We start from the raw sequence: 13,364 nt of genomic DNA on the forward strand, positions 1-13,364 counted from the left end.
AAGGAGACCTACTATCACCATATTTATTTGGAATCTGTATAGAAATCTTTGGGAGACAAATTCAGTAGTGCACAATTGGTTCAGCCTTCAGATTTCATGCCCAATGTGCACCTGTGGAACTAACTCACCTAGCCTATGCTAACGATCTCTTTCTTTTCCATAAGGGTGATGAGAATTTGATTGCAGCTTTATCTACCTGTCTGAGTGAATTTGGGAAAACAACAAGCCTTCGGGTTAGCAAGATGAAATCATGTATTTACTTAGCTAGAGTTGAGGATAGGGTCCACATGAGGTTGCTATCCGGAGGGATCTATATCGTTTAGATATCTTGGAGTTCCCCTTGCAACTGAGTGGCTTCGGATTTCGAACTATAGCCCTCTCCTTGACTCATTGGTCCGACGTGTTAACGGTTGGCCAAACACGCTCTATCTTATGCAAGCAAGGCACAACTTATTTCCTCGACGCTTTAAGGGGTGAAATGTTTCTCGATGTCCATCTTACCAATGCTTATGGGAATCATAGACCGTATCTATAGGATTTACAGATCTTTCATGTGGACATCTAAGCATCCTTCAGATCTTGGGCTGATATGTGTAAATTGAAGGAGGAAGGAGGCTTGGGATTTCAGGAGTTAAAAAGTTGGAACTTAGCTATGCTAGCTAAGGTACTTTGGCGGATTGAGGTGAAAACAAATGCTCTTTGGATCAAATGGAACCTCCACATATATATGAGGCATGTAGATGTGTGGTTCAAGGAAGTATCCCCTTCAGATTCACCTTTGATTAAGAGGTTAGTGCTAATAAGGGACCAAATTCTTTCAGATGCGAGCTCGACATTTGATGCTAGACAAAGACTAGCAAGATGGTTTGCACAGGACGGTGGAGTGGCAAGGGCATATGATTTCTTTAGACGTCCCAGTCCTAAAAAGGTATGGGCGTGAACAGTGTGGAAAACTTACTTGCAACCTAGTCATGCTACCACTTGCTGGATACTAACCTTGGGGCATCTTCGCACTAAAGACAGGCAGGAATACTTGGAGGATAAGCGGTGTGCATTTTGTCGACAAGTGTAAAAAACACGGAAGCATCTGTCTTTTGGGCGCCCCCTATTGTTGAGTTATGGAGGTGGGTAAGAGACGGGCTCCACATGCAACAGGAGATGTCCTCTTTCAGGCATGCTCTAAGAGTGTTTGGGAGATGTTACCATGGGAATAGGGTAATAATGAAGGCTCGGTACTTGGCGTTGTTTTTGTTAATATATTATGTATAAAAAGCTAGAAATAAATGTATCTTTGAGGGTGAACAATTAAGTATTGAGAGGATATTCAGAAGTGTGTGTATACATGTATGGGTGTACTCTGGTCTGATGTTGCGTCAATCATAAGTAGCCACGATAGACCATTTCCTATACTCTTGAACTATGATATGAAATTTTTTCTTATAAAAAAAAGGGACTAAGATTCCAAGCAAAGCTAACAAAAATACCCTCTCATATGGTGGCTTGCTCGATTTCCTGATTTATCTCTCTACAAATGGCTATGGGGCTGGCCATGTGGAGCGTCCGACATCAGCGTATGACCTTTTGCAGAAAAAAGAAATGGGATAAGATATAAAGATTCTCTTTCTGCAACTCATCCTTACACATAATTAGATTATGTTTGTCAATTGTTATAACTCACAAGACAAAACTGTAAACATACTAATCCCCTATACACAACCTACTATGGAGTTCCTCAACCCTATCCCAAATGGATTGTGCCCTAGTAATGTTTTCCCCATGGAGAGATTTTGAGCTTCTTATCCCCTATAATTCCTTTATGAGGAAAAGATTGCAAGCTCTCTTCCCTCTCCCTATGACCACATCTTTTCTAATCTAACACTACAAATGCATCAAGCTCTAGAAGCGCAATCAACACTCAGTCATGTCTTAGCTTTCCCCTATTTCACCCCCTATGAGTGATGCCAATCACTATCTTCATCCTCTCGTGAGCCCTTCATTACATTTGTGCGCTTAAGAACTATTGATGTCCAACATCCCCCTCTTCCTACAAGCAATATCAATAATCAACCTCCCAATGTGGGCAATTGCTGGTGCACTTCGGCTTGCAGCAATTTTTTTTCACATACAGTGTGAAGGATCCCTCTACTTAGTTCTCTATGGTTTCTTAAGGGAAAGAAATGCCCAATCTATGCATCTCATCAGACTATGCGGGAATCCCAAAGGTCAGTGGTGTAATTTGAACAATTTCATTTGCAAATCTTCAAGTTGTATGCTTCTCCTTCTACCTTGCCTTGTTTAAAATCAAATGTATAATGTATAGGCAGACATTGTCCTTGGAGTTCTTTGCACCTTCTTCAAGTTTTAAAGTGAGTGTTGCTCATGTGGACTAGTAAGATACTAGACTAACTTCCCTTTCCTAGTAATATAGTTATTTGAGACGTGAGACGCCCAAAAGCGCATAGGTGTTGTAGGGCTTGAGGCACTAGGCGCAAGGTGAGGCATACGCCTTACGGAAGTAAGGCACTTTGGATATAAATTTTTACAATTCAAATATATATAGGGAATTTCTACCAAAATAATTCACTAACATAATTCAAATATTTTACAAATCATTAAACAATAATGTAAATATAAAATTCACTAACATTCAAATATTAAAATAGTTTATCTTCATAATCAAAATCAAACTTCAAATTCAAGAAAAATCAAAATGAAATAAAAATTCTAAACTAATTTACAATTTGAATTGGTGAGGAATGAGAAAATAGAATCATTTCTGAACTAATTTACAATTTGATTTTGTGAGAAAAAAATAAAACCGATAAAAAAACTTATGAACTTAAATCTGTGAGGAAAAAAACATGCCGTTACAATGAAACAAAAGGAGAAGAGAAAGAAAGTGAAGCCAACTCTAGAAGACTGATGTTGATGTTATAGGCGAGTGAAGAGTTCATGTTTAAGAGGGCAATGTAGGGGAAGGGAGTTTGATGCTGAATTTTTAGGGAGAGGAAGAGTCATGCAAGAGAAAAACAATGAAATAAGTTTGCAAGGGACTAGGGGAGGTTGATGTTCATTTTTTAGGGGAGAGGAAGAGTCAAGCAAGAAAAATGTGTCGCATGCATGTAAGTTAATGTTACCTAATTAATTTAAAGGGTATTAAAGGTATGGGTTGGACTTTAAAAAAAAATAAACTTCAATAAAGCAAGGAAAATCGTGCCTTAAGCGCGCCTTAGCCTCTCAAAAGACATGCGCTTCATTCAAGTATTGTGCCTAGGTCATGCCTAGGCACACGCTATTCACAACTATGCCCGGTAATTATTCTTTTTTAGTTTTTTCCCCCTCAAGCCTTGATTTATCATTCAGGTAAGTGGCTACAACAAGGAGTCCCTTGTTTTCCTCATGAATTCAATTATGTCAAGCTCTGCTTCAGGTATGATACTTACCTCCATTTAATGGATCATTATCCATCAAATAAGAGGCATTGTAATGGTAAATCTTTATACTTTGTTTTGACCTTCTAAGAGGAAAATAGAGAAAGGGATTTGTTAGTATTTGCAACAAGGAGAAGTCATCACTTTAGCGGCCCTTACAATCTCTGGAAGGGGTAAATCATGGAGGGCATTTGCTTTAGCGCAGCGGCCCTTTGCATGGGAGAGGTCAAGCACCCAACATTTTTGCACCCAATGGAAATTGATCCCAAGACCTATTACACCAAACACTCATGCAGGTACCAACTGCGCCAACCCGTGAGGGCTAGGGATTTGTTACTATTTGATTATATGATGAGGTCGTCAAAATGAGGGGTATGGTTTAATCAAGGCATTTTAACAGATGTACTAAAATAAGACAGCAATGTCCAAGGATATGTTCTCCTTGGTCATGCTGTCATTGCAGAAGTGAACAAGATCCTTGGCCTCTTTAAACTAAAGTCTTCTACACCTTTAAATGGATGGCTTTTATGGTTTTTGAAGAAGTGGCTAAGGGAAAAGTGTGAAACTATACTTCTAGAATCAAAATGTGAAGCTTTTAAGGGTTATCTCGTTAGGGTTTTACCACAGATAATTATTATCCAAAAAAGGACACAAGGGTATAAGAGTCAAATTCCTTAATCTTTGTAGCAATTTTATGTTTAATATAAACTGTACCATCAACTGCCAGTAACTTTTTTATTTAGCTATTATAGGTTGACTCCTAAATAATGATTGAAAATGTAGCTCACCCTTGTAATATCATGTTAGTTTAGGAGGTGTTTACATTTGTGGATTAGAAAATGCTAAAGGACCTTGGTTAGGAAAATTGATAGAGAAAGAATTCCATCTTGTTTACTCTTAGTTTCTTGATCTTGTTTGGTTTAACCATTGACGCTTTTTATACTTCTGCACATGCATCATGCACAGTAGTCGCTCATGCTTAAATATTCAAGCTATATATTATTCTTAATGTTTCCTTATAAAATTGCTTAATCTTCGTAACATGTTATAGCTTAATATTATTGCTTTCATAAACGGCATGATAATTGGGGCACTAAAATGATTGTATTCTACAATTACAAAGTCTTTAATAAACTAAATGGAACAACTACAATGATAGTACATATGATGATCTAAAGCATACTAAATAAGTTAAGTGAAATAAATAAAATGAATGCTTAAATAAAACCAAGCTACCTTGATGGTTGCAACCCGGAGCATTAAATTACTACTAAACACACTAGAATCTAGATTTGTAGCTTATGAATGTGAAGAGTGCTGCTATGCTTTGGCAACTATATGTATGTTAAGCATGCACAATGTACTCTTAATTCCTTCCAAGCACAAGGGATAAACCTTTTCCCAACAAGTTCAAAACACTCAGCTAATTTACAGATAAAGCTAACTATAATGATAAAATATGGTACAACTCATTCATAGTGTAAGTTGTATATATTTATACTTTGCTATGCTCGTTGCTACCTGCCAACCTTCCATGGTACATACATTTTGTTGTATCGCTAACAACTAGTATAGTTGATTTTGACTTAGCGAGGTTGAAGAAATTATCATTCCTTGTTGCTGGTGTCATGCCATGCCTATTGTTCTGGAGACTGATTGTGCATGCTAGTTAGAAAGTATAATCATTAGCCAGGATGGTTGTCATAGTGCTACTTAAAAAAAATTATTGAATTGACATTTTAATTGCTAGATTTATATTTGGAGGTAAATAAATTAAGTGGAATGGTATTTATATTAGATTTGAGTTGATCTCAACATGTTCTGAAAGTGCAAGTGTCAATATGACACAATGAAACTGAACCATTTTGAACATAGACAAAATTCTGGCAAAGATGCTTGAAACCTTGATGCATAGTAAAGATATAGTTGTTGTATAAAGATTGTGTTCCTGACCGTATAAAAATAATAAATGTATGATTTTATTTACCTCTAGCAAAATGAATAAAACAACATCATGAAAAATGTGCAAACACATTTGGACACTACTTAAAGAACCACCAACTTACCTGCACCTTATAAGTACACTAGTAGTATCCAAAAAAATTGAACAAGAATATTTGAAACTCACAAAAGAGAAGGATCTAGGAAGAAAAACAAGATGCACTTTCATTTTGTTCATTCTGCTGCATTACTAGAGAAATTGACTTGTTTATATAATTAAAGCATTATCAAATTGCACATACATGTATCCTACGTACAATATCATATGGCTCAATAGAATCAAGATAATTAGTTATTTTTAATCTAATAATCTGTACCACAGAGTCGAGCATCTCCAATAGAAAAACTTTTCCACTTGAAATTGCATCATTCTTTTCCCTTTCCCCATCCTCTAAAGTAAAATTTGCCAGCTTGTAGAAGAGAGCAGCAACAGATGCACGAGCATACATCTCAGTATTAATAAACATCTGAACAGTGTAAATCATCAAATTTGACAGGTGAAACTATTTTAAAAAGAAATCAGGATTATTATTAAATAAAGAATCAAAGTCTATTTCATTCTAAGTTGTGTGTATGTGTACCTGCAAGAGACATGTTAAAGAAATTATAAAAAAAAAAAAACAGCAGGAGGATGAAAAAGATGGGAAATTCATTCATCCAAGAATGTTATATTCTGAACACTTTTCACTGATTCATCTTGTTTTAGGAATTTAAAGAATGTCAAATTAAGGCTCAAGATAAGACGTTAAGGGTCAATTTGTTGTTAATTACTTAATTGGACCAAATTTGGGTCTAATTAGAAGTTTTGTGGACTCCCCTTATGTGGAATTTGCCTGGAATTTGCTAGGGTTTAAATTGAACTCAAATTAGATTTCAAACAAGTGTGTTTGGGTTGAATCAAATCAAAACCAATTAAATTTGAGCTGAACCAATCTGCTTGCTAATTTATGTAGCTAGCTGGGTTCGGTGACAAAATATGGTTTCTTCCTATTTTTACAAATTCCATGTGATTTTCACTCCCATTCAAAAGTCCCTGTCCCTTCCCTTATTACAATTCTCTACTCCCTTCCTAGATGAGCCAAAAAAATGGCCTCCCCACCTCCACCCAATTGTGCATGAGTATTATCTTGGTGGGTCAGAGGGCCAGACATCAAACAGGAATGTCTTGGTGGGTCACGAAGACTAGACACCAAGCAGAAGAAGTCCCGATAAGTTGAGTTTATTTTTGGTTGAGGAGAATAATGCAGTCAAGATTTAATTCTATTTAAAAAATACTTAAAGTTGTCCAAGATGTTAATTTTTATAATTTGTTAGAACTTTTAAAAAGTTTATTTTTTTAGAAAAGTTTATGAGAGTTTAATTAGGATAATTTGCTATTTTATAAAAAAAAAAAAAAATAGGTCATATTATCAAACTACAAAAGGAGGTTGGAATCCCATGTAACGAACATGTTTTGGAGTTGTTACAATTTTCAAAAAAAAAATCTCTGAGTAAGGAACGGTACTTCCTCTAATGAGGATCGTATCTTTATTTGTCTATTATGCAACAACAATTGACTTTTCTTCCTAATCAATGCAATGGGCATATACATCAAACATGATTGTGGGTGAGTTTTCCCTTCTTACGTTGCTTTTCAACACAATCCATGAAGTAGCAAAGGGTCGATTACTTAAACTCTGTGTTTTCTTCTTCAATTATACTTCCCTATCATATCAATAGTGATGGAGCTTATCATTCCCTTGGCATCTTTTGTTTGGTTGAAAACTTAGAGAATATAAAGAAGAGTAACAGCAGAATAAAAGTGCTAAAAGATTAAAACATAGAAAGAGTAATAGCAGAATTAAAGTGCCATAAGGTGAAACTTAAAACCAAGCCATGTGAGTTGCAACCTTCAGCCCATTTGCATGCAATGTAGTTTTAGCCCCAATTTGGATATGTTGTAGGCTTTGAACCGATTTTATATGCATTAGCAAGGGCTTCGACTCATTAGTACACGCCTGATTTAGGGCATCAACCTATGTATCAAGTGTCACCTTTGTAAATGGTGAGTGTGGCTCTAGTGTTTCAACTTAATAAAAGAATATAAATATGGACTTAAGTGGTGATAAGAAGATTTAACATTCAGCTTGTAAATGAAAATAAATTGAGCTAGATCATTATTTAAAGAGTAATGTGGATATTCGTTGATTTAAACTGCGATTACATGGAACTCTTTCTAAAACATAATAATTCATGCATATTTATCCTATATACACACTGCCCACTTTTATGCGCATACCTTGTGTTTCTATAACCTCAAAATTTGCAGCGAGGGAAAATGAGATGTTGGTTAGTTGGAGTTGTCAGTTTCTATAATTATCATATGTAATTATTTACACATCTTGCAGCATTTTCTTCTTGTATGACGCATTGTTCCATTACAAGAATCAACTTCTTTATTGTGGCTTTTTCTTTTACATAAAGGTTTTTACTTCAAATTATATTTTTATTCCAAATCAAAGGAACTCAATAATAAAAATGTCTTTACTATCATTCCTGTGTTCTCATCGAATGTGGAATTATTCTTGGAAAAAAAATAAAACAAAATATGCGTTTAGAATTATCATGGGTGAGGTGCCCTTGTATGCAAAACGAAAAACCTATTACATGTGAAAAATATTTATATTAAAACTAGGGTTGTGATTTAAGTTATGAATTTTCTATTTATTTGACTTTAATGGATTTTTTTAATTTGTGTAATTCACAGGAAGTTGAATATATCTAAGCGATAAAATCTAGAGTCCAATTTCCTTTTGGTTTGGTTTTTTGAACCAATAGTTCTATACTAAGGTTCTTATCTATATCTTTGGTGTCAACATCGGTATGATTTCTTAAGCTTCAAATATGGGAATGAGAATGTAGTTGACAATTGTGCCAAGTTTGATAAGATGGCAGAGATTTGATTCCAATTGTTTGCTCAGGACAGTGCTTCATCTAGGGGCTTGCGCCCTACATCTCAATTAGGTTATCTAGCCACTTTCTAGCTTCTAGAAGGCCATAGACAAAGCTTTTGTAATCAAGATCAAGATATAAATCTCGTACCATGTTGGGTGACTCATTCTGATAAATTATCAGAACTTGATACTAAACGCATATTTCACTTAGATGAGTATTGTATTGTGCCAACACTTGACACCCCTTAGCATACTATAATATAAGTTAAGATGAAATCAAAAAATGTTATTATTTTATGTATTGCATTCATACAAGATAATCTATTAAAACTATACCATTATAAATGGAACACAAAGTCTGAAGTTAAGTATATAGTTATTTACGTTCTTCCTTTTCTGCTTCAACTCTTTTCTTGTTTCACCTCTAATTTGTCACTAACACCGTACATCAGAATGTGAGCACAATACTAAAACAATATGGTTCTTGTTCAAAGTTAAGTACATATTTGTCTTTTCTTCCTTTTTTTTTCTTTATCTCCTTTCTTGTTCCACCTTCAAAATTTGTCACCAACACTATACATCAGAATGTTAGTACAATTGCGAAGCAATATCATTTTAATCAAAGATAGAAACTCCATACAACTTAATGGAGGTCTACACATTCATATCAGTCTCAATCAGAACTCCATGTTAAGCTCTAAAAAGAGGCTAAGTTCTATGGATGTGGTGGTTGTGAACATATATACAGTGTCATCTGCATCAGGACTTGTATTATAAATTGTTGGGATAACAAAGAAAGAATTGAGCATTAAGAGCAAGCATCAATCATCAAGATCTCAGACTCCTGAGTAAGTCCCAACCATATCCGCCACAGCCTAATCAGTAAAGAGGTTAACAGAGAAATTGACTATCTCTGCAAAAGAATCATGAACCTCAATGTCATTCTCAGCAGCCTCAGCTATATCACTTGCAACCCAGCCTTCACTGCAGCACCACCTTCCAGCATGTTGGCAAGTGGCTAGGCAGTTTTCACAGCGGCGAGGGTTCGATCCCCAACAAAAGCACTTGCAGCAAATTTATGTGTGCATGGGTGCTACATCAGCAGCTAGCACATTTCTTTAATTTACTTGGTGGGCGGAATGTGGGCCCGGACCATTAATCGGGTTGCAAAATCTCGATACCTGGCATAAAAAAAAAAAGTATTCGAAGTACTTAGCTCAAGGAGCCAACAACAGGGGTCCTTGACTGGTCATGTTTACTATCACACATGAGGCACAGCAGGCCAGTAGGCAGTGATCAAGAAGTATTATTTCTGGTCATGGTTTCGTTGCTAAGAATTGTCATGGGTAAGGTGCCTTTATATGCTAAATGAAAGCCCTTATGAACATGACACACTTGTAGCAACTAATTCACATTTGCAAGTTATCCATTGATGCAATTCAATCTCTTTATATAATGTCTAGAGCCATGCTTAGCCCTACCTAAAAACATTTTGCTTGTAGATTTAGCTACAAGGGAATCTTTGTGGCACTTTTGAACAACTAGTTGTGGAACAACACACCAATTAATCTTTGGTGGTTCCTCATCAACTTTAAGAAAGAGTGATAGAAAAAAGATTGAGAACAAAGTGACTGAAAATCAATTTGGATTTATACTTGAGAAGTTGGCAATAAAAGGTATACATTTTCTTAAACAACTAATTGAAAAGAAGCAAAAAAAGAAGCAAGAGTAACACTTGGTATTCTTTGGCCTATAAAAAGTTTATGATAGTCTCGAAAGAAATTATGTAGAGAATTCTAAAAAAGAAATGTGCTATGACAAAGTCTTGTTTCGTATATTGAGATAATTAAAGAAATATATGAAGATGTAATAACAAAATTAAAGACTCTTGACAGATTAACCGATGTGTTTCTTATAAAAATAGAGTTACATCATGATCGACTCTAAGTTCATATCTTTTTACACTAGTTATAGATGAACTGGTACATGTTGTTTGTAGATAACATTATTTTGGTCAATGAGAATAGAATATAATGAGTTACATATAACTGAAAATTTTAAGTATCTAGGATTATTTTTGTAAAAAATGGAGAGCTTGATAGAAATGTTTTACATAGGATACAAACATAATAATTGAAATAGAGGAAGGTGTCAGGTTATTCCGTGTGATCGTACCATACCTATAAAACTTAAAGAGAAGTTTTACAAAATAGCAATTCAACCTACTATATTATATAGAGTTGAATATTAGGTTATGAAGCATGCACACAAGTACAAGATAAGAGTTGAAAAGATAAGGATGTTAAATTGGATGTGCGGACATACGAGAATAGATAGGAAAAGAAATGAAAACATTAGAAAGAAAGTCTAGGTTGCACCTATTGAGGAAAGACTCAAAAATATGTATTTAAATGGTATGCACATATACTTAGACGACCAATAAATACCTCAAATAGGTGATGTGAGATCATAATAAATAGGCACATTAATCAAGAAAAAGATTTATAAAAAAGACTCAGTTAGCAATGATATATAGGATAAAATTTATTCAAATATAGATAATGATATAATAAGGGATTGAGCTCATGGTATAGGAGAATCCATAGAGCCGACCCCACTTAATAGAATAAAAGTGTGATCGTTGTTTTTTCCTCTGACCAACTCCTTGAAATCATGGTGCACATGATTTATTTAATATGTATATACCATACCTATCCATCAAATACTACCCAAGTTGGATAAGAGAGTAAATTGAGTATTTAGATGTTGTGATGAATTAAATTCTGGTCAAGAAAAAAGTCCTACAATAGGTAAGTTTTAGGCCAGAGTTTTGAATAAACTTAATAAAGAAGGGGCAATTGTTCACCTTGTAGTACAAAAGGGTAATTGTTCAAGTTGTGTTGAATATTGAATGACAGTGTTAACTACATAATACAAAGTTGGCTTTAAATAGAATACTGACTTGTGTCAACGTTGGTTAAACAAATGGAGAGGTCAATGTAAACATTGTTGATTAATAGATCCATTAAGCCTAAATGACTGTTTAGATCCTCCCTTTGGGACTGAGCATGGGTATATGCAGTTGACTTGAGTTAATGAACCATATAATGTAAATCAAATTTAGTGTGGTATGTAAAATTAACACAGAGATGGAGTTATGGTAGGTGTTGAGTGTGGGTTAGGATGCTCATCTACTGCTCTTCCCTATCAGGATTACCATATATGAAAGTTATATTAATTGTTTTTGTTGCTTTTTTCTTCAATTGGACTCCTTGAAAGAACAATAGCTTAGCCACATGGTATGTCTATTAGAGAAACATGTTTACAGACATATGTCAATCATGAGATCATGGTTTAGCCACTTGGCTACAAGATTATAATTTAAACAATACATTAACTCTACACTAACTGATATAAAAAAAAAGATGATTAAATTTTATTAATTTTGATTCCTTCTTCCAATTGCATGAGATCATGGTTTGAAATCTCATATTGTATTGGTTAGCATGGTCAAAATGTATTGTTCTGATAAATTGCACTAGTAATCTTTTGTGTCGTGATGTCAATCATGTGAATGAGTATTGTGTTATGCTGACACTCAACACTCTCTTGGCATGGTATAACACACATTAAGATTACCTAAAACTTGTGTTTAAAAACTCTTCTCCAGATTTTGAACCTTGCATGCGATTATCATGCTCTCATTGATATTATCAAAAGCTTTGCAAAAAGTTTTAACCTTTGGTGGTACCGTCCACGTAAAATCAAGTGCATGCTCAAATTTATAAACATATTACAAAGAATAGATGGAAAGTGCACATGTGATATTGAGAAACATGATTAAGAAACTAAGCCCAAAATATAACTTTGAAATTTATATTGTAGAAAATTACAAATGGAAAGAAATAGGTATATACTCATATTTATATTTTTTTATGTTTATAATGATGATGATGCAAGACAAGAATTTGGTCATGATTGCAATATAAATTTTTCTGCTGACACTATCATTCCTTTCTTAGTTTCAAATTTCATTCTCTAAAAAAAGAATTAAGAAATTAAAAAAAAAATCTATAAAAATGTTGGTAAACAAAAATATTGAAGATGAGAACAAAAAATAGTTTCCGATTTTTATAAACAAACACACCATAATTTTTACTTGGAATTCTATATGATAAAGTGTGACCAATCATTGTCGCAAAAACTATGTCATGTCAACTGGGTTAGGACCAACTTTTAAAATCTCAACTCGTGTCGAGGTTTCGGTCCTAGACCAGAACGATACGATTTCGATATTGTATCGTGTCATGCCAATATAATTTCGGTATTTTTTAAAGATAAATATAAATGTATATTAATATTTGATTATTAAATATGTTTTATATTTTAAGATGTTGAATTAATATTTTAGTATTTTCTCAAAAGATAATGCCTATTAATTTTTTATAAAAAATATTTTAAAAAATAAGTAATTCTTAAAATTCAAAACTAAATTTAAAATTATAAAAATAAATATAAAATTATTTAAAAGTTTATATTAATTTTTTAATGTATTTGTAAATTTTTAATTTTAAAAATTTATTTGCAATGTTTAATAATTATATATTTTTTTAGTTTTTAGATTATTTTAGATTTATGTTTAATTTTAAAATTATTTTATAAAATATTTATTAAAATTCAAATTTATTTAAAAATTTTGAAATAATTTTTAATATTTTATAATTATTATTAATAATAGTTTATTTTTTAAAAAAATAGACATTTAAAAAATTAAAAATTAACTATATAAAAAACTAAAAAATCAAGAGTGTGGTGACCTGCAAAGACCATCGCTACACCGCGATCCTTACGGAGGGTTATAGGAACATATAAGCTTTTATTAGAATTTTAAATTAATTTTATATATTTTAATAGGATAATTTAATTTAGATTTTAAAAAATATATTTGATTATTTATTTAAATTAGAAATAATTAGATAATTAAAAATAATAATACATA

General features: G+C 33.4%; 1 protein-coding gene across 3 annotated transcripts in view; it reads right to left on the bottom strand.

Moving 5' to 3' along the window:
* Window positions 1-13,364, bottom strand: part of LOC121974929 — a 113,571-nt gene that overhangs the window by 41,532 nt on the left and 58,675 nt on the right. For 2 of the 3 annotated variants that reach the window (XR_006110154.1, XM_042526216.1), the window contains exon 22: window positions 5,750-5,899. Coding sequence is in view for 2 of the 3 variants with exons in the window: in XM_042526216.1 (XP_042382150.1) it covers window positions 5,750-5,899 (150 nt within the window). In the remaining variant the exon portion in view is untranslated. The remainder of the gene's footprint in view (window positions 1-5,749; window positions 5,900-13,364) is intronic. The other variant, XM_042526217.1, reaches the window with a different exon arrangement.

This window comes from Zingiber officinale, chromosome 4B (genome assembly GCF_018446385.1).
Source record: "Zingiber officinale cultivar Zhangliang chromosome 4B, Zo_v1.1, whole genome shotgun sequence".
Taxonomy (NCBI): Eukaryota; Viridiplantae; Streptophyta; class Magnoliopsida; order Zingiberales; family Zingiberaceae; genus Zingiber; species Zingiber officinale.